General features: G+C 42.9%; 5 protein-coding genes and 1 non-coding gene across 7 annotated transcripts; 4 read left to right on the forward strand and 2 right to left on the reverse strand.

The window, feature by feature from the left end:
- Nucleotides 1-1,163: 1,163 nt before the first annotated feature.
- On the reverse strand, nucleotides 1,164-7,416 carry Hrb27C (Heterogeneous nuclear ribonucleoprotein at 27C). 2 transcript variants are annotated; one of them, XM_070214892.1, is made up of 3 exons: nucleotides 7,245-7,416; nucleotides 4,662-5,420; nucleotides 1,164-4,158 (listed from the first exon to the last, which is right to left on the reverse strand). In XM_070214892.1, the coding sequence occupies exons 2-3, from the start codon at nucleotides 5,154-5,156 to the stop codon at nucleotides 3,388-3,390; spliced, it is 1,266 nt and encodes a 421-aa protein (XP_070070993.1). In that variant the 5' UTR covers nucleotides 5,157-5,420; nucleotides 7,245-7,416; the 3' UTR covers nucleotides 1,164-3,387. The 2 variants fall into 2 exon arrangements, with proteins under 2 accessions (XP_070070993.1, XP_016994081.1); XM_017138592.3 differs by having other exon boundaries at nucleotides 4,662-5,424; nucleotides 7,245-7,415.
- A 918-nt stretch (nucleotides 7,417-8,334) lies between these two features.
- Nucleotides 8,335-14,987, forward strand: x16 (x16 splicing factor). Its single transcript, XM_017138594.3, has 2 exons — nucleotides 8,335-9,086; nucleotides 13,902-14,987. The coding sequence occupies exons 1-2, from the start codon at nucleotides 8,647-8,649 to the stop codon at nucleotides 14,263-14,265; spliced, it is 804 nt and encodes a 267-aa protein (XP_016994083.1). The 5' UTR covers nucleotides 8,335-8,646; the 3' UTR covers nucleotides 14,266-14,987.
- Nucleotides 9,845-11,835, forward strand: nop5 (nop5 ribonucleoprotein). The gene is made up of 2 exons (XM_017138591.3): nucleotides 9,845-11,243; nucleotides 11,424-11,835. The coding sequence occupies exons 1-2, from the start codon at nucleotides 9,973-9,975 to the stop codon at nucleotides 11,689-11,691; spliced, it is 1,539 nt and encodes a 512-aa protein (XP_016994080.2). The 5' UTR covers nucleotides 9,845-9,972; the 3' UTR covers nucleotides 11,692-11,835.
- Nucleotides 11,284-11,356, forward strand: LOC123003284 (small nucleolar RNA SNORD53/SNORD92). Its single transcript, XR_006412516.1, has one exon. It is a non-coding gene; the product is annotated as a small nucleolar RNA SNORD53/SNORD92 (small nucleolar RNA).
- Nucleotides 14,988-15,386: 399 nt separating the features above from the next.
- On the forward strand, nucleotides 15,387-21,116 carry Wee1 (Wee1 kinase). The gene is made up of 5 exons (XM_017138604.3): nucleotides 15,387-16,071; nucleotides 18,509-18,845; nucleotides 18,900-19,604; nucleotides 20,339-20,472; nucleotides 20,557-21,116. The coding sequence occupies exons 1-5, from the start codon at nucleotides 15,573-15,575 to the stop codon at nucleotides 20,706-20,708; spliced, it is 1,827 nt and encodes a 608-aa protein (XP_016994093.2). The 5' UTR covers nucleotides 15,387-15,572; the 3' UTR covers nucleotides 20,709-21,116.
- A 409-nt stretch (nucleotides 21,117-21,525) lies between these two features.
- On the reverse strand, nucleotides 21,526-24,499 carry Rat1 (5'-3' exoribonuclease 2 Rat1). Its single transcript, XM_017138603.3, has one exon. It carries the CDS (start codon nucleotides 24,384-24,386, stop codon nucleotides 21,663-21,665), a length of 2,724 nt encoding a protein of 907 aa, XP_016994092.2. The 5' UTR covers nucleotides 24,387-24,499; the 3' UTR covers nucleotides 21,526-21,662.
- Nucleotides 24,500-24,638: the final 139 nt, after the last annotated feature.

Here is a 24,638-nt window from a genome sequence, read left to right on the forward strand (position 1 = left end):
TGTGTACGTGTGCTGCCAAACATTTACACTTAATTTTAAATTCTCTTATTTCTTCTGTTTTAGCTTGAAAGTGCAACACTTTGTTTAATACAATATTTAAATTTATTTTACCGTTAAATCGTTATATGTTATAATTAATATGTATATAGTATATATAGTTGTATATAGTAGGTTTATTCATATATATTTTTGTTTGTTTATTACGTTTACGATGCACATATATTGTATGTATTTCATTTTGAATAGGGTTCTTTACGTTTAGGTTAATAAAAAAACAATTTATGTTGTATTCAACTTTAAAATAAAATGTTAAAAAATGAAATTGTTTTACAATTAACAGTCAGTGTATGTGTTTTGTCTTCTAAGAAATCTCTAATCGCTTGAATTGGTTTATAATTTTACTTTAACCTCCACAACGTACATGTTAATTATTTGCAATTCATTAAATTGTTGCAATAGGTTTTATCATAAAAACAAAAATGATACCCAGGTATATAAACCACCAGAAAATAATAGTGTTCATCTTATTAAATTACATCAGGTTGATTTGCTGGCCATTTTTTTTAAACATTATGTCAAATTGTTTTCTTTTTTCTGAATGCATCCACAGCAAATCCAGGATGGTGTTGTTGGTTGCTGCAGCCGACTTTACTGGAAATGCTGACCGAAACTTAAAAATCAAAGTCTAAAGCATTTCCCTCCATGTTCTTCAAACTCCTCAGCTGATCGATCCGCTGATCAACTGATCCTTCCCCGCGTCACGCCATCATCTCGCCGCCCACTCGCTGACCTCGATGTGACCTCTGCGACGACAACACTAACAGAAAAAAAACGGACACATACAATCACACTCAGGCACGCACACCGTTACAAAACGATACAGTGAAAAGAAAAAGATTGAAATTCAATGAATTTTCAAAGATTTTGTTGTTTTTTTTTCAAAAATCGAAACGTTTTTCACACGTTTACTTTACTCGTTTACTTGCTCATTGTTTTAGCATTTTTTGCTTTTGTTTTGTGTTGGTTTTTTTAAAAATTGTATAATTAGTTATAAAATGTAAGCATATGTATTTGTAATTTAAACGAAATTAAATTAGGAATTTATATCTGTAGGATTTGTTTTGTTGTAGTAGAGTACAAATTATACGAAGAACACTAAGCAATAAATCACCGAAAAATAAAGTAAAGTACTTGTATTGTATATTGTAATTAAATGTATGTATTGTAAGTTGATTTGTTGTAAATAAACAAATTAAAAATTAGTGTATGGTATTTTAATAGAAAAAATTACTTCATATTTTATAATATATGTGTATGGTAAATGTATTAGCATATAATATGTATGTTTCTCATTTTGTTTTTGTTGTTTTTTCATCTTTTCTTTTTGTAATAATAAATTGTAAAATCGCAATCATATAATCATCATTAAAATAGTTTACTTTCATCTTGTTTTACACACAGTGCACGCTCGTTTAAGTGAGCGTGCAGAGTAGTTAAGAGTAAATATGTATAAGTAATTAAAGATATATATATGTTATGTTCATAATCAATTAAAGTTCTTCTCATCCTTTTCCTTTTGCTTCTACTTTTACTTTTCCATTTGCTCATTCTTTTCCTTTTACCCTTCTCTTTTCTCTCTGTGTCTCGCTTCTGTTCTTGTTGTTGTTATTAAATGGGGTTAAGTGTGAGTGGGTGTGCGTGTTGATGGTGTTGTTGTTGTTGACTGATGTTATTGTAGTGCACACTTTTAGCTGGTTGTTGTCGTTGGTTGTTGTTGTTGTTGTTCCTGCTGTGGTTGTTGTCTGCTTGGCAAACGATGAAAATTTGAAAAAAATGTGCAACGCAACTCTAAGCATCGTATTTTGTAACTTGTTTAACTTGTCCTATTCTCTCTGCCTGCCTCCCTTTCTTGTTTTCTTTTTTGCTTTTAACTCTGTACTCTTTACTTTCATTAACTGTAGCTTTAAATTTACGTTTCCTTTTGCTCTTTTTTTACTCTTTTTTCCTTTTTTGTTTCCTTCTATATAACTCGTTATATATATATTGTATGTATATAAGTATGTATGTATATAGTTTTTATGTATATTGGTTAAGAGTGTGTTTTGTTGGTTTCCATATCCATTATAATCAATCATCATTATCATGCTGCTGCTGCTTGGCTTCTTCACTTCGCTTTAACTAAATAATAAATCCAACGCACTATATAATTCTAGTTTCAAGTTCAACTTTCGCTTAGATGTAAACGACCACGTACGCTTATTAATTAGGTTTCTTTATATATGTAGTTTAACTTTTAGCTAGTTTTTGTTTTGTTTACTTTAAATGGTAAATTTTTAATTTTGTAACGTATCTTCCCAAGTCAGTACCGCCCTTTTCCGCCACCACGCCCTCTCATCCAGCGACCCCGTTGTGGGTCGATAAAACACAGTTGCCGATTAGATTCGCCCATTGTCTCGAAAAACAAAAAAAAAAATGTCGCGGCCGAACCATCATGAGTCACAAAGGCTAAGGCAAGCAAAGAATTCTCAGAATAGACTCTACATATCTCTTCTACTCCAGCCGATTCCTTGTCAAACCCTCACTAAACCTTGTCGCCCCGATATAGAAAGCGGGTGGTGGCGAAAGCAGATCGCAGACCGACATGCTTTTGCTTTAAAATGTACAATTTCGAATTTGTATTTACTAATTTTAGTAATTAAGGGATCATCTTTACTTGTTTACTCTTTAAATAAAATTATAAGTTCTTATTTTCTTTGTGTTGGTATTTCGCACTCTATTCTTGATCTTCTTGTGTCTAATTAGCTAAACTTTATACTTGTAAATCATTACGTTTAAATCTTCACATTTCTATTTTGTTTGTTGTTGTTGGTTGTTAATGCCATGTATCATATGTGTCTACGGGTTTTAGTTGGTTGGGAAGTTCTTGTTAGTTGATTCTGGCTGATTGGTTTGTTGGTTGGTGAGTGTGGGATACAGGAGAATGCCAGTTGCTGTGGTGTGTTGTGTTTTGTTTTGTTTTTTTATGAGGCGCATGAAAGAAATAATGTTCTCTTGTCTAAATGGGTGAGTGTGTGTGCTGATGTTTCGCCTATGAATTACATACTCGCTTCTATAGAACATACATGTATATCTATGAATCTGACTTGTCGCTAGGTATTCTCGTGTTAAATTTGTTTCGCTTTAAATAATAGTTGTACAAGAGTTTTAAATATTAATTTCAACAACTGATCTGATCTGAAATAAAAACGAACAGACGACGCTTTAGCTTACAATTACCACCATCTTTTCTGTCTTCTTCATCATTCGCCGAGGACGACGACATGTTGCTCTGCTCTGCTCCGCTACTCCTACTCCTACTCCTACTCCTCCTCCACTCGAACATCCTCCTTAGACAGCCTGCGAGGTGGCATAGGGTGGCTGCGTGGAGCTATCGTTGCCATACGCCGACCGCGGCCCAGCTCCATAGTTGGAGGCGCCCTCCTGCTTCACGTAGTTGCTGTAGTCGTAGTCGTAGCCGGAACCATAGCCGCCGTAGTCGTACTCAGAGCCGGACTTGGAGGCCGAGTTGCCGGGTCCGGTGCGCGGCATGCCGCCCACGGGTCCGGTGGTCGAGGGACCGCCCGCCGCCCAGGTCTGGGCACGCGAGTACATGTCCGTGGCGGTGCCAGCTCCGGCTCCCGGTGCCCCAGTGGGTCCGGCAGAGTTCGGTGGCATGTTCCACGAGTTCCAGCTGCCGCCGCCCGATGGTCCCGAAGGAGCTCCGGTCGACGTCGAGTTGTACATGTCATAGCCGCCGTAGCCTTGCGTCTGCTGCGGTCCAGCGTAGTTCGACCACTGCGGTGGGGGTCCCTGGGGTCCTGGCGGAGCTCCCCAGCCCTGGTACGATCCGGGGCCGCTGTTGCCGTAGCCGTACTGCTGCTGCTGCGGCGACGTTCCCCAGCCCTGATAGCCAGGCATCATGTTCGGCGCGCCAATGGGCATATTCAGTGGTGGTCCACCCATCTGGCCATTCTGGCCCTGCATCATGTTGATGGGAGCGTGGTGCGGTCCCCAGTGGCTGCACTCGTTGCCCAGCTTGCCGTAGGCGCCGCCAACCGTGCTGTTGTTGGAGTTCTGGCCACCAGATCCGTCACGAGGCTCGGCCTTCTTGATCTCGACCTGGGGGGTGGGTAAATAAATTGATTAATAATAGTTCTGCAAGCATTTGTGCATTTGTGTAGTTAAAATTAAAATAAACCATACATCTAATATTGTTTTTTTTAGAAAATTAAATAGAAAAATTAATTAATTAAAAATTAAAAAGAAAATACAAAAACCTTTTAAAAAATTCACTAAACTATTTTTGATAAAATAAAGTTAAGAATGGCATAGTAATGATACTATAATGATTTACTATAAATTGAAGTAGATGTGGAAAAAAACTTAATAGAACCTATTTATGATAACACACTTTAGAAAAAGATAATTGTTAAAGTTGAATAGGTTAGTTAGTCAAAGTAAAAATTAACAAGATCGTGGAAAATGGTATCAACAAAAATTAAATCATCGATTAAAGCACAATACGAACCCAAATGTTAAAAACAATTTGGATTTTGTAAGGAAATTATTTACTCATGTTATGGAAATAATCAAAACAATATAAATTCCCGGCGATCACCCACCTGCTTGCCATTCAGATTGATGTACCGCTCGTTGGTCACGTGCTCGACGGAGGACTCCTCCTCGAAGGAGAGGAAACCGAAGCCGCGGGACTTCTTCTTCTCCTGGTCGTACATGATGACCACCTCGGTGACCTTGCCGTAGCGGCCAAAGAAGGTGCGCAGATCGGTCTCGGTGACGTTCGAGGGCAGGCCACCCAGGAAGACCTTGTAGCCGCCGCCCTTCTTCGGTTTCTGCAGCGTGCGCGGATTGCACGGCTTGGGGTCGATGGTTCGGCCGTCGAGCGTGTGCGGTCCGTTCTGCAGCACGTGGTTGACGTTGGTGGGATCGGCGAAGGTCACGAAGCCAAAGCCGCGCGACCTGCCGCTCTCGTTGTTCTTCATCACCACACAATCGATGATGTCGCCGAAGCGGCAGAAGTACCGCGACAGATTCTCCTGCGTCGTCTCCCAGGACAGGCCGCCCACGAACAGTTTGCCCCTCTCGTCCTCCTCCATGATGTTGTTCTGGTTGTGGTTGTGAGCTATGGCGCCGGGTAGGTTCTCAATAATTGACGTAATCTTGACGCTTTTTTATTAACACGGGGTGCAAAGAAATTAACTTGTGTTCGGCTTTTCTTTTTGGGGGGAGCACTTTTTCAATTTTTACACTGTTGCTGGTTTCTTCTTTTTTTTGTGGTTTTGTATGTAGGTTGGTTTAAACGTTGCCAAAGTTCTTTTCCTTCAAAACAATTAAACAAAAGCCACGACGTTCACACGTAACTTTCTATCGTAACAATATCGATGTTGTTTGTGGTATTCGTTTGCAGGCACATGGAAAGATACAGAAAAAGAATTAATAAAATCTGGCTAATTAAATGGCTACACAGAGAAAAATTAAAAGAGAAACGGAAATTCAACAAATGTGAAGTAGTAGTATCGTGAGCAAATTTTTCTCCCTGTGTAAAGATCTTGGGTGCGAATGGGTGGAAACGACCAGATGACAAAAACACACACGCACGCACCGAAAGAGAGCCAAATAGTAGGCATAGTAATTATGAAAGGCGCAGGTAGGCAGAAAATGGAGAAAAAAAAAAGCGGCAGAAGCAACCGGCCGGTACCCATACTGCCAAAGACATTCCCTAGCAAGTGCGAGTGTGTGTGTTGGCCGTCTAACTGCTTTTTGTACACGTTCACAAGTTTGCTCCTCCTTCCACTCCCCACCACTCTCTCTTCGTCTTTCACTTGCTTTTACACGGCTACGTGAAAGTATTGTTTTCTTTTCGCTGTGTCACGAGCGGATTTGTTGTTGTAACAAAGTCCCCAGCCTCACTCACACCCACACACACACATGCCGCCTATCAATGAGAACAACGAACTTATTTCCAAGGTGAAAAGAGAGCTGTCGCCGGTTCACCACATTTGCGCGCCATTCGCCAGGGGATTCCAGGTTATAGCCAGATGTGGGCCAAATAAACAAATTCACACAAATATATTTGAGTTTTCAATGCGAATGACACCAAATTTTGGACTCGTCTGCACTTGGTTATCACGTAAACCCTGTTTTACTGCACTCACAGCTCGCTCGCAGACATTTTGCCCATTAACAAGTAAAAAAACATGTGGCAACGCCATGTGTGACGTGAACGCGAATGGAAAGCGAAAAGCAAACGTACCAAAAACCAATGCCCTCAAATAAATGTTAATTCCGTCGAAAGAAAAAACAAACAATTCTTTTTGAGTTTTCCTCCAGCTTGAACCGATTACTTTTTTTTCTGACGGAGTACTCGCGACTGAACTGAATGAACCGCACCGAGAGTGTGTGGGAAATTCACCACGGCAGAGGCAACGAAGAAAAAAAAACAAAATGGAAGACGTGCCTGATGAAAAAAAAATGCTACAACAAAGAAATCTCAAGACATTTTTTGGCTCTCGGATTCTTAGAAAATGGAACAAACACATTTCACTTTATTTATTCTCTATTTTCCTCACCCAAGCAGGTTACTTAGCAGAACAATCACGAAATCACGGATGCACAGGTCACGCCGGGTACACTTTTCATATTTTACCTAACGGACCGGGGAAATGTTGGCGAAATTAACCAAGATTTCTACTACGCAATTTTACAAATTTCGCACGATTTTTGTATTTTGCACCGCAATCTGCTGCCGTGTGTGAGTGCATGAGTTGGCCGTACGTGTGCGCGTGCGAGCGTGTGTGTGCGCGATTCGAATGGCCGCCGAGCGTTCTGCAGTGGTGTGCGTGTGCGTTGGTGTGGTGTTATACATAGCATTTTTTCGTATGTATGTATAAAAATATGAAATTTTCCACTTTGATGGGTGGAAATAGAGTGCCAAAAGTGGCACGGAAAAGCGCTGAAAATTGCACAGACCTCGGTTTGACAAGAAAAAAGGAAAAGGCGAAGAAACAAGCGATTCGAACCAATTTAGCCCCACACACACAAACACATTCGCACAGCGAGCAATGGCAGCTGCGTCAGGTATTCAGGCGTTTTTTTTTTTTTGGAAAGGAAAGGCTAGGCAGGCATTTTGTTAAAGCACCGTAATTGTTATGTAAATGCGATTTTCAGTCGCTTTCCATTCTTACCGTTTGTGCCAAGTGTTCGTCTGTGGTTTTTTAAAGATTTCGCACTGCAAATTCACTAAATTTAAGTGTTTTTTCCTTAAAAAACTAGCTTATAAATAATTGTATGATTTTGATGCATACGATATTATAACCTAACTTATATGATAAATCGCCGCCACGTTTAATGCTGTGTGACCGCCGATCGGGGGAAAAAATACCGCGGGTCATTGAGAATGTACTAATTCATACTCGTAAAAAATACTTAAATATACTGAACGTTATAAAATACTTTCAAAATTTAAAATTTTCTAGGGGGATTCCCTAAACTGTTGAATTGCTGAATTGTTGAAAATTCAACAAAAAATTTCAGCAATTAAGGGAACGACCTAAAATGGTTCCTGTTGAATTTTCAAACAGCTGTTATTTGTTGAAAAGTTTCACGGAACTTAAAGCATGTAAAATTTGATTTATTATTGCTAGTAACTGTCTAAAAGTGTTACCAAGGTAAAAAGAACCACAAATATGCTTTCTAAGTTGATTTTAAAATAAATAATGCGTACTGGTGATACTAAAATGTTACAGAGTTGCCACGACTTTTAAAAAAAGGTGACAACTCTGGCTTTTCAGCAATTCAACAAAATTTTCAGCAGCCCCGAGGCTGATGAATTGCTGAAATTTCTGAAAGTTGACTTTGTATGGAACAGCTGATTAACAGCTGACCAAAATTCAACAATTCAGCAATTCAACAGTTTAGGGAATCCCCCTTCTGTTCTGTTAACACCTCGGCATTAGAATTAAGGACATATAAAGGGCTTAAAAAATGTTTTTGTTTTCTCTTTTCTATTGCTGAGAAAACTGTTTTGTAAACTTGATTGTTTATAAATTGTTTAAAGAAATTTAAAATCAATAAAATTCTAATTTTATACAAGTTTATCTTATTTAAACAGTTAAGAATTAGCATCACTGATGTAAATTAAAAACAAATTGTTAAAATTAGCTTCAGATAAAAATCTTAAATATATTCGCCGTCCCTGCCATGCAGCGTTGCCAGACCATCCTGCTATTAGAGGACCGTCAACCGCAGATTAAGCATAACTTTTGGTATTTCTTCGCAAGTCCTCCGGCTTGTTCTAACGGTCCGCCCACGGTCACTCTGTTTGCTACCCGGTAAAATGAGTTTTGCGCTGCATTAAATAGAAAATAAACATAAAAATTCGCAGTTGCCGACCGCGTTGAGTGATTAAAAGCGTTCGCCAGTGCGCGTTTGACCGATCGGGCTCCCCAGGAAGGCGGTGGCAAGTGAATCCAAACCCATCATCGATTTTTTCTGAGCTGCTGTGCTGCTGCCTCTGCTGCTGCCACATTAACACAGGGCCCAGAACGCAGAGAAAAGCCAAACCAAATAAAATAAACAGAAACAGAAATGTCGCGCCATCCGAGCGATAGGAAGGTGTACGTGGGCGATCTGGGCAACAATGCCCGCAAGAACGATCTGGAGTATGTGTTTGGGGCGTACGGCAGTCTGCGCAGCGTCTGGATTGCCCGCAATCCGCCGGGCTTTGCCTTCGTTGAGTTCGAGAGTGCCCGCGATGCGGCGGACGCGGTGCGCGGCCTGGACGGCCGGACGGTCTGCGGACGCCGTGCCCGGGTGGAGCTGTCCACCGGGAAGTACGCCAGATCCGGCGGCGGTGGTGGGGGAGGAGGAGGCGGTGGCGGCGGCGGCGGAGGACTGAGCGGACGCGACCGTGGAGGAGGCGGTGGCGGCGGCGGCGGAGGTCGTGGCGACGATAAGTGCTACGAATGCGGCGGCCGCGGCCATTTCGCACGCCACTGCCGCGAAAGGAAGGCCAGGCAGCGACGCAGGTAAGCGCATTTCGCATTCGCAATCGCCATTTCCCTTTTTTCATTCATTGCCATCGCCAAAAAGTTCATCCTTTTTGTAACATGGCGAGAGATCCGCATACATACATATGAGTGTATGTGTGTGTGTGTGTATGCCCATGCAAAAATGTTGAGTTTGTTTGCACGGTGGTAAATCTTTTGGCATTCGAGGTGGGAAAGCCGCTCTGTTAGGCGCGAACACCCAAGCCCATGTTAACTTTAACAGCGTGCTGTTAAGGGTAAAGTGTGCTGTTAAGCGCAGCGAATGGAGCTGTACCTTAACAGCACGCACATGTGCTCGACCAGAATACCCATTACCCATAAGGTCAGGGGTATATACTTTCTATATTGACCATATAACAATATTATATGTTTAACATATATTTTTAAAAATACCTAACCATTTTGCTATTGTTATAATGCATTATTTTTAATTATTTTCATATTTTTTTATGAAATAAAAATGCCAAGTAATATAAATAGTAATTTTTTTGTGCCCCAAATTAAAAGACCTACCAAATTACATAGCAGATACTATTAATTTAGTGATATAGTGCAAAGAAATAAATTCACCGATGGATTTTACTACGTATAAAAACGTTTAAAGGGTATCAGCCAGTCGGTAATCTGGCAACCCTTTAAAATTCCCCGCGCTCCAATGTTCGTGGTGAATACGCTACAGCACCACTGTTAAGCGCGAACGGAGTGGCAACGCCGTCCAGCGAAGGCACACGTGCTTGCGTTCATTTTGGATTTTTCTTTTACACGCGGCATACGGCAAAGAAGGTTAAGTTGCTGCTGGCTGCCGAGTGTTTCACTCGTTTTAAATTGAATTAAAATCAAAACTAAATGAGCAGAGTGTAGCGCGATGTTTGTGCTCTACGAAACGCCGGCGGGCTACGCGATTTTCAAGCTGCTGGACGAGAAGAAGCTGGAGCAGGTGGACAATCTGTACCTGGAGTTCGAGACACCCGAGAAGGCCAACAAGCTGCTGAAGCTGAAGCACTTTGAGAAATTCAACGACACCACAGAGGCGCTGGCCGCTGCAACGGCGGCGGTGGAGGGTAAGGTGGCCAAGCCGCTCAAGAAAACCCTCAAAAAGCTGCTCGTCGACGATGTGCAATCGTCGCTCCTCGTCGCCGATGCCAAACTGGGCACCGCCATCAAGGACAAGCTGTCGGTGCAGTGCGTCTACAACACCGGCGTCCAGGAGCTGATGCGCTGCATCCGCCAGCAGGCGGACAGTCTGCTCGGCGGCCTGCCCAAGCGCGAGATGACCGCCATGGCCCTGGGTCTCGCCCACTCCTTGTCGCGCTACAAGCTCAAGTTCTCGCCGGATAAGATTGACACCATGATTGTGCAGGCCCAGTGTCTGCTGGATGATCTGGACAAGGAGCTGAACAACTATATGATGCGTGCCCGCGAGTGGTACGGCTGGCACTTTCCCGAGCTGGGCAAGATCATCACCGATAATATTGCCTTTGTGAAGACCATCAAGTTGGTGGGCACCAGGGACAACATGGCTGCGAGCGATCTGTCCGATATTCTGCCCGAAGATGTGGAGGAGAAGGTCAAGGAGGCGGCCGAAATCTCGATGGGCACCGAAATCTCCGAGGAGGACGTTCTGAACATTCAGTGCCTGTGCGACGAGATTATCTCGATCAACGATTATCGCATCCATTTGTATGACTATCTGAAGGCCCGCATGATGGCCATGGCTCCCAATTTGACTGTGCTCGTCGGCGATACAGTGGGCGCTCGACTGATTGCCCATGCCGGTTCGCTGATCAATTTGGCCAAGCATCCCTCGTCCACCGTGCAAATCCTGGGCGCCGAAAAGGCCCTCTTCCGGGCGCTGAAGACCAAGAAGGATACGCCAAAGTATGGTTTGATCTACCACGCCCAGTTGGTGGGACAGGCCAGCCAGAAGAACAAGGGCAAGATGTCGCGTTCGCTGGCCGCCAAGGCGTCGCTGGCCACGCGAGTCGATGCCTTCGGTGAGGAGGCCACCTTCGAGCTGGGCGCCGCGCACAAGGTGAAGCTGGAATCGCGGCTGCGGCTGCTGGAGGAGGGTAACCTGCGCAAACTCTCGGGCACCGGCAAGGCCAAGGCCAAGTTCGAGAAGTACCAGGCCAAGAGGTGGGTTTTTAGTATACAATTATATAAGCGTAAGACCGATTTCCAGTGATGATACCCAAAAGGTTTCGCATTTATCCGATTACGATGACGATAAACCTTGGCTGTCTGAGCGAAATTGTGTTTACCACTAAATCTATTGCTAGTTTGTACTGTTTATTAATGTATTCCTTGATTTTTCAGTGAGGTATTCACCTACCAACCAGAAGCCGACAACACCTTGAACGTGAAGAAACGCAAGCACTCCGAAACCGAGCAGACGCCCGTGAAGAAGGAGATTAAGGAGGAGGAGGAGGTGGCCGCCGAGGAGGAGGTCAAGTCCGAGAAGAAGAAGAAAAAGAAGAAGAAGCAGAAGGACGAGGAGGCCGCAGAGGAGGCGGCGGCGGCGCCTGAGCCCGAGGACGAGCCAACGCCATCGAAGAAAAAGAAAAAGTCAAAGCACCAGGATTAGTTTCCCCACCACCTTGACTAGTTGTAGCCCTTAAGTCTTAGCTTCCTAGGTTACCTTACTGTAAAGTATAGGATTTTACAATTATCAACAAGATTAAAGTTTCTGTTGTACATTAGAAATAAAATGTAATATTTGCAAAAAAAATTTGAATTTTCGAGTATTGATTTTGGGACATTTAGTAGTTTTCTAGAGCCGAGTGCATAAAATATTAAATTTATTATGCAATTTAAAATGCCACATTTATAATGCTTTTGAAAAAGTAAACCAGAATTATAAATTAAATGTAAAATACCTTAAATGGAATTTATTGATATTTTTATTCCCATTAATTTCTGTATGTTGCGCAACATAAATTTAAATTCAGTTCTTATCATGTTTTTCGATTTGAAAATCAAATAAATTTAGGCAAATTATAAGAGGAATTAATGGATTTTATCCAGGTTTAATTAGGCACTTTATTATAACCAAATATTAAATCGATTTAATGAATAAATAGCCTTTTTTTGCAACCTTTGTGAGGAAATAACAAAAGTTCTTAAACATTCAGTTTGCAAAGCCTTTCAACATCTCCTAGAAGCAACTACCAACTTTGGAGGCCAATCTGTCACTCTCGGCGAGACAAGAAGTTCGATTAGCTGCGGTGAAGAGGCCAATGAAGCAGAAAGCTTTTACGTCAGCTCCAGAGGTTTGCTTGCATCATGACGCCCAGGCATTTTGTGGTCCACGGCGTGCTATATAAAAGCAAACGCCAATGGTGCCAGTCGAACGAGAAAACGATGCGAGATGCATGGTCATCTGAAGCTGCTGCTGGTCCTTGGACTCCTGCTGACCTATGCGGCGGCCAAGAAGAAGGAGTCATCGTCATCCGAGGAGGAGGAGGGTGGCGAAAAGTACGAGAAGAAGAAGTTCGGTGACGAGGAGCACAAGGGCGAGCACGGCCACAAGGAGCACAAGGAGTGGGAGGAGGACGAGAAGAAGCACCACGAGCTGGAGGATCACGAGCACCATCACGGCGACAAGGGATCGAAGAAGAAGAAGCACTACGATGAGAAGGACGAGCATGGGGAAAAGCATGAGCATGGCTCGCACAAGAAGGGCGGCAAGCATCATCACAAAAAGAAGCACAAGAAGGGTCACAAAGAACTCGAATACCACAAGAAGTTCATGAAGGATGAGTACAAGAAGGAGAAGAAGTTCTACGATGACGAGCACAAGGGCGGACATCACAAGAAGTACGGAAAGGAGCACCATCATCATGCCGAGGAGCATGGCGAGCACAAGAAGGGCGAGAAGCATGAGGGCGGCAAGAAGAAGGGCCACAAGAAGCATCATGGGACCTACAAGAAGGGCCACCACGACGAGGACCACAAGAAGTACAAGAAGGAGCACAAGCACGGCGACAGCTACGAGGAGAAGAAGGAGCACGGCGAGAAGGGCTCCAAGAAGCACGGCCACAAACACTACAAAAAGAAGGGCGGCAAGCATTGAGCAGAAGGGTCTTTAAAAGGCTTAAGATAAATGTGATGTTTATAAGAAATGTGGCATTAAAACAGGGCAAGGTTGTAACTATATTCGGTTCGTGTTTTTCTATTTTTCTTAAAATCAAAGGGAAACTCCCATTTAAAAATGTGTATCCTAGTGGTTTGGCGGGAATGTTTCAGTTTTTAAAGTGAATAAACTTGACCCTTATCAGAACCAAGAAAAATACAAATTTTTTGGGTCAAACTAAATATAATACACATTGCTTATAACATGATGTTTATAAGAAATGTGGCATTAAAACAGGGAAAGGTTGTATTTATATTCGATTCGTGTTTTTTCTATTTTTCTTAAAGAAAAGGGAAATCCGCTATGCAAAATATGAGCGAATTGTTCAGTTTTTAAGGACCCTTATCAAAACCAAGAATATTACTAATTGCTAGGGGCAAATTATGTATAATATCATAAATTTTAAATATTTTTTATTTTAATATCCTCTTTAAAATATGAACTCCAATGGATTAGAGGGAATTTATCAGTTTTTAAGGTGAATGAAGTACGACCCGTATCAAAACCCAGAATAAAGAATTAAAGAAGCTCATTTAAACTAAAACCTTGGATTTCGCGATCTATTTCTTCAAAGAGATATAACCATAAGTTTTTATACACTAAAATTCAATTTTAAAAACCTATTGCTAATAAAAATCTTTCTCCATTTTCCCCTCTTCCAGAAGCAACTCGTTCAGCAGATCTCGCAGCACATCCCGTCGCCGGCGCACTCGCTCCAAGTCCGGCACCCGATCCCGCAGTCGCTCCGCCGGTTCGGTGGGCCGTCGCTCGGGCCGCTCGAACGGACGGGACGAGAACGGATCGGCGTCGCGGTACAGCGACCACGAGCGCAACGGCAGCGGAGCGGTAGACTCGCCGCCGCCTCCGAAGCGGCGCTACGAGGATGAGGACGAGGACCGGGCCAGGGCATCGCCGCGATCACGTTCCCGTTCCCGATCTCGATCGGCGTCGCCGGCGGTGCGCCGTGGATCGCCGCCCAGGCGTCGCGGCGACTCGTCCGCCTCACGATCCGTGTCCAGGGACTAGCGACACCGAACGGATGCAGACAAAGCCCGGCGCGTGAAGATGAGGGCCTGAACTGCAGCCCCTGAATCCCCGATGAATCCGGAATCTGGAATCTTCCCCTCATTCCCAACAAACAAAACGAAACAAAAGAAAAGAAAACATAAAAAAACAACCTCACATGTAACAAGACAGATTCCCAAATACTTTTTCATGCAGTATCTATCTACGGTTTAGTTGTCCAGAACCATATTAGTTAAGGGTTTTAATTTATAGTGGAACTCGAGTTTGCATATTTAGGTATTCTTATGTTCCAAAAACAACAGAAACAGCAGAATCAGAGAAACAACAACAACATGCACATGCAGAACAAAGAAGAGCGCTTCGAAAAATCATTTGACGGAAAGAAAGATAAATATAAAGATATAGAAATGGATCGGCAGCCGCAGATTATCGATCTAGTCAAGTTTGCTATGTAAAAAATTGATTTGCCTTGGATTTTACTTTTTGCTAACCCTGGAATTATACTCGAATGTGCAGGAGACGAAGCATCGCCACCATTTTCATGTCAATTCTACACATTTTTCAAATTATACTACTCAATACACTTGATTATTCGACTCCAAAACTCTGTATGATGTGTTTCAATATTCGTAATAATTAAGTCTTGCAACAGTGCATAATAATTATTCATACATTGATGTCGTAGTTAAGTATTAAACAAATACATATGTATGGATTCTTGAGATGTGTGTTTGAATTATATAGCAAATGCGCTGAACACTAAAATACACAAATATTCAATCAATAAATTAAATGCCAAAAAAACGTGTTCTTTGGTTTGAATTGGGCGGACAGGGATATCAGTCTGGCAACGCCGCAGTGGTATATTTTTGTATTCTGTCCCTAGTTGGTATATTTATTGTGTACTTGCTTTGGCCACACTAATTTAAGGTTTTTTTTTAGTTTTTTAGTCGCTGATATAATAAAAACGGTTAAATTCTATAAACCAATCTAAAACAAAATCAAGTTTCTGTTTTGATTCATTTTTTACGCAGGGCTTGCGATTGTTCCTTCACAAATTACAAAACTAGTCTGGTCTGGCAACGCTGTATTTAGTATTTTTTCATTTTTCGCTGTGGTATTTTCTGGCGCTTCGGATACGCCACACTATTCTCCTTCGCATTCCAGCAGTTCAATTTTGTTTTGTGTTTTGTTTTGCCTTTTTTTACCCAACGCCTTCGACTTTCTGCCCACCGCTTCGTTACAAATAGTTGTGAAATATCCGGAAAAGTGAATCGCCTTGCACCGCGGGCAGCTGAGCAGCTACAATGGCCTTCCGCCAGTCGGAGCATGAGATGAGCGTCACCTCGCTCGATTCGAGCGTCGAGCTGCGATCGCGTTCCCCGTCGCCGCAGCTCTTCAATCCGCGCAAGCTGCGCTTCGCCGACGACGACTTTGACAAGGACCCGCCCGAAGGAGCGAGTCCGCGGCATCCCCTCCAGCAGCGGCTGAAGCTATCCACCGGCGAGGAACGGCAGCAGCCGGGCAGCAAGGATAAGGACGGCGTCGGCGACGGGGACGTGTCCATGTCGCCACCCTGCCAGAAGGTGCGCGCCCTGCGCCTCTTCAGCACCCCGGCCACCCCGAAGACCATCCTGCAGAAGTCGACGACGCAGTGCAGCAACCATCTATCGGCCGCTGCAGCGGCAGTCAACGCCACCCGTCGCAGCGAGGAGCTCTTCCGCGAGCGTCCGCGATCCCTGCCCCTGCACAACCGCAAACTGCCCGCCCAGGACACGGCCAACGTGAATCCCTTTACGCCTGATAGTAAGTTTGAGTTCCCAGTTCATTGGGCGATTCTTTTATTCTCTAATGTCATGATATAAAAGGGTTTCTCTGAGGAACTATTCCACCAATATATTAGTTATTTTCCAAAGCTAATCCTTAAAGGAGTTTCTTGTATATCATTGCAATTGCCTTTATTATTTAGTTAAACATTCAATTCTTCACTTTCCACAAATAGTTAAAATAAAGAATTTTTATAAATAATAATTTAAATTTATGATAATTTAGGAATATATCATTGCACTTGCCATTACCATTTAGTTTAACATTCAATCCTTCACTCTTCACAAGTAGTTAAAATGAAGAATTTTTATAAATAGTAAATTATTAAAATTATTAAAGTTGAGAACTAAAAACCTTATCTTACTAGTAACCTAATAGGTAATTTTATTTTATTTTCTAGACTTCCTGGCACAAATATTTAAAATTAAGAATTTTTATAAATAATAATTGTGTGTAACTGTATAAAGCTAAAAACTAAAAACTTAATCTTATCAGTAACCTAATGCATAATTTTCTAGCCCTCCTGGCACAAAAAGTTTAAATTAATAATTTGTATCACTATGGACGGCAGTCCATGTAGTGACGAAGCGCACCAGGAGGGTGTGCGAAGGCGACTACTATATATACACGAAGAAATGAAAATCTACTGTGATGGTCCGATCATAATGAATGATACACCTATCGAAAGGTATTGCGAAAACTAACAGGATTGCATACCAAGACTCTAAGAAAATTAATTGGCTTGGGAGAGAGAGCGGTGAAAGTAAAAAAGTGAATATTTCGAAATTTGGAGCTGTTGGGGCCGGTGGGGATAATTGCCCCCTCTCAATGTTTTAGTTGTATTCCTTTTGAAAATACCCGTCGAATGAGGGGTCATTTGTCAAAATCCGACGCTCCGTTCAAAAGTTATAGCCAAAATAAGATTTTCTTCGTCTTCCCAAAATGAAAATTTAATTCTGTTTGTCAGTTTGTCAGTTTGTCAGTTTGTCAGTTTGTCAGTTTGTCCAAAACATGTTTTCTAAGTTTTGAAAATTTGATATGACGTTCATCACATCGATATAAAAAACTTTTGTTCTACCACTTTTGGAAAAACTCGCTAGTTTAGCGGGAAAACAGCTATAAGTAGCTAAAATTCGGAAAGCCGTAACTTCTATACTACTAAAGCTACAGACTTGTGCTGCATCTCGTTTGAAAGGTATTTTGAAATGCTATAAACGCCATTTATATGCAACTTGTGTAAATGTAATAGTTAAAAAAATATGAACAAAAGACAATTTTTTAAAACTTTTTTTTTAGCTTTTTTTTATTTTTTTCAAAAACGGCTCTAACGATTTTCTTTAAAACTTTAAACTGTATAGCCCTTGAGATTCCTTAAATTTTGGTATATAACACATTACTGTAAAAAGTCACGTTTAAAAGTTATTTTTATACGAAAATAGCCACTTTTGCAAGCTCGAACTACTAACGCTCCCTGAGTATTGAAATTTGTGTGAGGGTATCCGAACTGTATTTTAGGGTCATGGAATCAGTAAATTTGCACTTAAGAGTTCCATATAGGAATCTTTTGTTCTACGACTTTTGGAAAAAGCCGCTACTTTAGCGGGAAAAAGCTAAAAATAGCTACATTTCGTTAGTTTGTAAGTTCTACACTACTAAAGGTACAGACATGTGCTATACCTCGTTTAAAAGGTATTTTGAAATACTTCAACGCCTTTTTAACTGAATTCGTTAAAATACAATAGTTTAAAAATTATGATTTATGACCAATTTAAATTTAAATGTTTATATTAGCACCTATGAGAGCAAAAGTAAACAAACAAAAACTTCTGATATCAAATAAAAACACCTCTTAACGAGGTAAAAAACTAGTGACGAACGCACCTTCAACATACAAAAGTTCTGATATCAACATTTGTGACGAAAAATTATTACACTCGTCATTAAATAGACTTTCTAATATTTTCTCATTCGGCACGCTGCAATAGAAAATGCCTGTGAAGGGAAAAAGGCTGGAATAGTTTGCTAGGGCGGGCCGAATGAGAAAATATTAGAAAGTCTATTTAATGACGAGTGTAATAATTTTTCGTCACAAATGTTGATATCAGAACTTTTGTATGTTGAAGGTGCGTTCGTCACTAGTTTTTTACCTCGTTAAGAGGTGTTTTTATTTGATAAATAATAATTTATAAAAATGTTTAAAGTTAAGAACTAAAAACCTATTCTAATCCCAAGCTAATTCTTAAAGGAGTTTCTTGTACATCATTGCATTTGCCATAACTATTTAGTTAATCATTCAATCCTTCACTCTTCAAAAATAGTTTAAACTAAAATTTTTTTAAAATAATAATTTTTAGAAATGTTTAAAGTTAAAAACCTAAGCTCACTAGTAAACTAATAATTTAATTTTATTTTCCAGGCCTCCTGGCTCACAATAAGAAGCGCTGCCGCACGCAATTCGGTCGCGAGAATCTCAACCTGAATGTGAATGCTATGCAAAAGTATTTGCTCAGCGAGGCCTGCGACGAGGATGCGGCGGAGGAGGCGGGCGACTCACTGCGCGAGATCCACCAGCAGGCGCCCAAGCGGCTGGCCCTGCACGACACGAACATCAGTCGCTTCAAGCGCGAGTTCATGCAGGTGAACGTGATCGGCGTGGGCGAGTTCGGTGTGGTGTTCCAGTGCGTCAATCGACTGGATGGCTGCATCTATGCCATCAAGAAGAGCAAGAAGCCGGTGGCAGGCAGCTCCTTCGAGTAAGTTTTATATCAGTTACTAAAGATCATATTTATTTAACCCTTTCCTTGCAGAAAGAGAGCCCTAAATGAGGTCTGGGCCCATGCTGTCCTCGGCAAGCACGATAACGTGGTTAGATACTACTCCGCCTGGGCGGAGGACGATCACATGCTGATACAGAACGAGTTCTGCGACGGTGGCAGCCTGCATGCTCGCATCCAGGATCATTTCCTGGGCGAGGCAGAGCTGAAGATTGTGCTCATGCATGTGATCGAGGGCCTGCGCTACATCCACTCCAATGACCTGGTGCACATGGATCTGAAGCCGGAGAATATATTCTCCACGATGAATCCGAATGCACATAAGCTCGTGGAGGTGCAGCCGCAGCAGATGAAAGACGACGATGGCATGGACAGCGTCTACGAGGAGCTGCGCCACTCGGAGAACCTGGTCACGTACAAGATCGGCGACCTGGGTCATGTGACGTCCGTTAAGGAGCCCCATGTCGAGGAGGGGGACTGCCGCTATCTTTCGAAAGAGATCCTGCAGGAGGACTATTCGAATCTCTTCAAGGCCGACATCTTCTCGCTGGGCATCACGTTGTTCGAGGTGGCGGGCGGTGGCCCGCTGCCCAAAAATGGACCCGAATGGCACAATTTGCGAAATGGCAGTGTGCCGATCCTGCCCAGCCTGAGCAGAGATTTTAACGAACTGATAGCCCAGATGATGCACCCAGATCCCGACAAGAGGCCCACATCCCAGTCCATATTCAGCCATCCGTAAGTTGATAAAATCTTAAGGGGGAAGTTACATATAAAACTCTATTTTTTTTCAAGTTTTTCGTGGTTTTTTTTAACCAATAAGGAGTTGCGCTGGGATTTCGTAACTTGGCATGTTGATTACATTGTTCTTATATAATTCTAACCGATTTTTATTTTGTTTTTATCTTTCAAATTGCCAGCTGCGGATCGTCCACAGGTCGCTGTGTAGATCCGATTTTTATGAAACCAAGTTTATTTTGTCAAGAAATAATGTAGAAACTGTCTGAACCTAACTTACATAGAATATCTCAAAAACTATAGTTGTGGCACTATTACAAAGTCAAAAATCTATTATTTTCATAATTTTTTTGTTGTTTTTGGCTAACAAAAAATACTTAAACGTACAAATTTCTACATTAAGTAGGTTCAGACAGTGGGCAATTTTATTACAAACATTTCTGTAAAAGCAGCATGATGATCGAGACATTACTTTTTGAGATACACCATCCGCAGCTGAGGAAAACGTGGTTTAGGGAAAATGGTATTAATAGTAATGAAATATATCTACTTCATAAGAAAGGTGGGTGCCGTCATCCTGGTATAAATTTTAAAATAGGTCGAATTTCTTCGTGAAACTTTCATGACAGATTTGTAAAGTGTTATTCTACCAATTTAAGTAATAAAAAAATTGAATTTTTATTTTTAATCTTATAATTTCCTTTAATCCATTTGCATTCTGAACTACTTTGCAGAATTTTGAGTGCCGTTGACTCCAAGAGCAAGCTGCAGCTCGGCCTGGAGCTGACCGTCGAGAAGCGGAAGAACGAGATACTAATGAACAAGCTGAGAGAGGCCAAAAAACAGATTAAGTTGCTCGAGCAAAGAGGTAATGAATAATACAATAAAGAATTATGTTTTAAATGATTATATCACATTCTAACCATTTATGTTTTGTGTCCCATTCTTTTAGTCAACCTCCTTGCGGTGACCAACAATCCAGATAGTCTGGATGGGCAGCGATGCCTCCGTTCCTTCACGCGACGCATGCGCACGCCGTTCTCCAGCCATGGCAAGTTCGATGGCATATCCGATCGCAACAAGAACATTATCACCAATATCTGATAAGCTCGCACACCTCGCACCGAACCGATAGCCAAACTCTTCCGAATCGAACGTGAACTAAGCTCACATTGTGTTACCTTCTAAGCGTATTCATATAATCGATATGTATTTTTTAGTATCCGCTTCACTAGATCGATCCCAAACCCCCAACCTCAGGCACCACGTGTGTTTTTCCAAGCTCGTGGATTAAGAAGCATTCGTAATATAATATATATATTTTTCAAGCTCAGTGAACTTTTCTTTGTAGAGAAAGCACGATCGTTTTTAAGAAACAAGGCCCCCGTAAATTTTAAGATTATCACTTAGCTGTAATGAGTATTGTTTTCGAAATTTAAATATTTATTATGTTACATGGAAATCGAAATAATAACATTCCATTCGTTAAATATAGCGAATGCTATTCCATAATTCCGCTGTGTCTTTTGTTGAATGACTCGGGGTTTAAAGAATGATGGAAAAAAATTGGGAAGCCCTATAAATTATGATTGAAATTTGTTGGTTCAGTGATATGTAAAATATTTGTACCAACTAAATTTGAAAAATATTAAACTTTTTTTCAATTACTTTTTATTTTTTGTATGTTGAAATTGATGGGTATTATGTAATGCAATCGTTGAATATAGTATAACAATATCTATACTTTTTTATTTGTTATTTTGTAATCGTTTTTCTCACGCAGTCATTGGGACATTCTTTAAATATTGTAATTTGACTTATTTTCATTGAGGCACTGAGACTAGATGTTTGAAAAATGAAGAAAATAAAAACGATTGCAGCTTTACTAAATTAGTCGTTTCTAAGAAGAACTCGCTATTGATTGAGAAAATGCTTTGGCATCAGTTTGTCTGACAACCCTTAAACACTATTTTCTTTTTTATTAAAGTACTTTGTAAAAAATGAAATTGGATTATACTTTTAAGATCGGCTACATACTAAAATGCATGTATTGTACACCTAAAATCTTCTATAATTCTGATTCTGTTGCCTGTTGCCGCCGCCCTGTTGCTGGTAGTTGTTATTCCTTGGACCATTGTAGTTGTTATAGTTGCGCTGCTGATTGGAATTATCCTGGTTGTATCTCTGATTGTGGCCATATTGCTGGCGGTTATTGTAGTTGCCTTGATAGCCACCGCCGCCGCCGCCTCCGCCACCCTGATGCTGATTGTAGTTATTATTGTAGTTGTAGTTATAGTTGCGGCTATTGTTCTGATAGCCCTGTCCTCCTCCCTGGTTGTAGCCACCTCCTCCTTGGCCATAACCTCCTCCGCCTCCTCCGCCGCCACCAGCGTTTCTAATTCCCGCGTTTAGCATGCGATGTCCACTATCCGGAACGTAGGCCCTGGTCAAATGGCTATTGAATCCGATGACGGGACGATGCTTCTGACCCTGCTGCTCATTGGGCAGCACCTGCGGCGGATCGACGGCATTTTCCAGCCGCTTTGCCTCGAATATGTAGTCATCATCGTACTCGGGATCCTTAAAAGTGGTCGTCACAGTCGTGTTGTCATTAATGTCCGACAGTCCCGAGATCGGCGACCTGAGGATTCCACTGATGGCAGTGTTTAGCTCGGTTTTTCCCAACGTGCCGCGCATTCCGTCAAAGGAGACGGCATTGCATTCGTTCTCCTCCGACTTATCGCTTATCTTCTTGACCTTCTTGAAGTGCGGACTCTGGTTGCTGATGTACAGGTAATTGTCGCCCCGCTTGTTGCGCTTCACCTCCTCGCCCGTCAGCTGTTCATAGTAGGGAACCAGGGCCTTGAAGAGCCGCTTCTCGTCCACGAAGGGCAGCAAAGCGACTCCCTGCCAGGCGAACTTCTTGCCATTCAGATCGATCTTGAAGTCCTCTGGGTAAAAGTCAATGATCGGCGACTCCGGGTTGGCCATAAGATCAGCCCAGGGTTCGGGGACATGGGAGCTACTGGCGGCCGGAAAGACACCCATCAGTTGCTCCAGCGGATTGAAGGGCTTGGTGCCCTTCTCGAACATTGTGGACAGGCCCTGAATGTTAACAAAATCGGAAGCGAATGGAGCATAATGATAGGGGAAGTACCAGTTCCAGGAGGCGCAGCCCTGGTAGTAGTACTTCAGCACCCAGCACAATCCGCGAACATATTGCAAAGCGACGGCGTAGCGGAATTGCTGATTTCCCGGCGCCACATCGAACTTGGACTCGTAGTAGCGATCCTTGAAGCCATCCTCCCACAAACGCACCTCGTCGTTGTCCTCCTCCTCCTCCTCCTCGTCATCCAAATTGGCCTGGTCACTGGTGCGCTTTCTATTCCTTAAAGCAGCCGCCTCCTCCTTGTAGTTGCCAATGCTCTTTTGCTGGCTATTCGGTCCCACGGCACTCGCTCCGAATGCAGACTGATCCAGGGACCTGTGATCCTGATTCCGCTCCTGCCTCTTGCGCGCCTTGTCCCTCGCCTTGAACTGTTGCTCTCGCCGCTGGCGGCTCTTGAAGATCTGGTCCTCGGCATTGCCCAAATCGGTCATTATCAGTTGCACCCTGTCCAGATTAACATCGCCCGAATCGGTGAGATAGCCCTTCGTCTTGTAGACGCACTTCTTGTACAGCTCCACGAGCCGATCCACTGCACCCTCGCGAATCTCCAGGCTGGGCAGATGGGGCAGAAAGTCGTTGCCCACAAAGAAGCACATGAACACCCAGTCGTCCAAGGCGCGCTCGAAGCTGTACTCGAACGGCAGGCTGGGCATCTCCAGCGTCTGCTTCAGGTACTCCCGCAGCACGCTCAGCCGCACGAAGATGAACTTTACCTCCGCTCCGATGGGAACATCTGGCTTGAAGTTGGCGCCTGTGGGCGCAGTGGCCCCCAGGCCGACGCACTTGTCCATCTCGTGGCCAAAACCATTGCAAATGTCGCAGGGACGCGGCTTATTCGGCAGAAACTCCTCGCGAATGATGGTGAAGTTGGGCTCGTGGGTGGCCAGGCCCAACATGATCAAATCGGCATCGGCGCCGCACAGGACGTGCTGCGTGTTGGGATCATGATCCGGCTGGGCGCGCTGCTTGCGTATATAGTCCATGATCTTGTGCTCGCCCTCGCCGGGCACATTGGCATCGGACAGGATGACCTTGATGCCCTTCCAGGCCGGATTGTTGTTGAGCCGATCGTGGACGTAGTAGTGCAGGCACTTGCTCAGCCGGTCCATGAACGGTGTGCCCGGCGTGATGCAGTTGGAGTCGAAGTGCTCGCCCTTCTCCTTCTCCGGCGGCAGCTTGCAGCCGCGACTGAGCAGCTCCTCGCGGATGCGCTCGATCTCCAGCCGCTTCTCCGTAGTCTCCTTGGCCGCCCGGAAGCGACGCGACCGCTGCTGATTCATCTTCGCACGCGGCGCCACCCCATCGATGGCCATGTAGAGCAGCTTGCGGGGACGCACGATGCCGAAGAGTCGATCGATGCAGTCGAAAATGGCCACCATCATCTCGTCCTCGTTCTTCGGCGCCGGCTTGTCCTCCGGATGCGTGCAAGGATGAATGATGCCGTTCATGTCCAGATAGAGGTTGTCGAACTCTATCCCATTCGGATTCGGCTGCGTCGCATCCTCGTAGATATTGCGCCCGGTGTCCGGGTCCACCTGCTTGTTCTCGTTGCACTCGATGATCACGCTCGGGTACTTCCGGCTCAGCCAGCGAAAGAATGCTGGAACTCCCATTTTAACGTCGCTTTAAACTCTATTTAGTCTCTAGTTTCAGTCAAACTCTGGTTTTCTTCGCTTTTCCTCGAGTACAATAAAAAAGGCATGCTTCAGTTAGTAGGACCATAAATGGAAAATATACCAACAAAAATACTGAAAAATTTAAAATATTAAAATGTCTGCCTATGAAATATGCTATACGGCTATAAAGATGAATTACAAATTATTATTATAAATAAATTATTTATGGAATTGGAATTGTTGCATTTT

Source organism: Drosophila takahashii, chromosome 2L (assembly GCF_030179915.1).
Source record: "Drosophila takahashii strain IR98-3 E-12201 chromosome 2L, DtakHiC1v2, whole genome shotgun sequence".
NCBI lineage: Eukaryota > Metazoa > Arthropoda > Insecta > Diptera > Drosophilidae > Drosophila > Drosophila takahashii.

Excerpts from the sequence above, each read along its gene's own strand:
- Hrb27C (XM_070214892.1), bottom strand. The coding sequence starts at position 5,156 with ATGGAGGAGGACGAGAGGGGCAAACTGTTCGTGGGCGGCCTGTCCTGG. Across the intron at positions 4,159-4,661 it reads TCAATCTGAATGGCAAGCAG|GTCGAGATCAAGAAGGCCGA; the intron begins GTGGGTGATCGC and ends CCCACCCCCCAG.
- x16 (XM_017138594.3), top strand. The coding sequence starts at position 8,647 with ATGTCGCGCCATCCGAGCGATAGGAAGGTGTACGTGGGCGATCTGGGC. Across the intron at positions 9,087-13,901 it reads AAGGCCAGGCAGCGACGCAG|AAGCAACTCGTTCAGCAGAT; the intron begins GTAAGCGCATTT and ends CCCCTCTTCCAG.
- nop5 (XM_017138591.3), top strand. The coding sequence starts at position 9,973 with ATGTTTGTGCTCTACGAAACGCCGGCGGGCTACGCGATTTTCAAGCTG. Across the intron at positions 11,244-11,423 it reads GAGAAGTACCAGGCCAAGAG|TGAGGTATTCACCTACCAAC; the intron begins GTGGGTTTTTAG and ends TTGATTTTTCAG.
- Wee1 (XM_017138604.3), top strand. The coding sequence starts at position 15,573 with ATGGCCTTCCGCCAGTCGGAGCATGAGATGAGCGTCACCTCGCTCGAT. Across the intron at positions 16,072-18,508 it reads GAATCCCTTTACGCCTGATA|GCCTCCTGGCTCACAATAAG; the intron begins GTAAGTTTGAGT and ends TTTATTTTCCAG. Across the intron at positions 19,605-20,338 it reads CAGTCCATATTCAGCCATCC|AATTTTGAGTGCCGTTGACT; the intron begins GTAAGTTGATAA and ends ACTACTTTGCAG.
- Rat1 (XM_017138603.3), bottom strand. The coding sequence starts at position 24,386 with ATGGGAGTTCCAGCATTCTTTCGCTGGCTGAGCCGGAAGTACCCGAGC.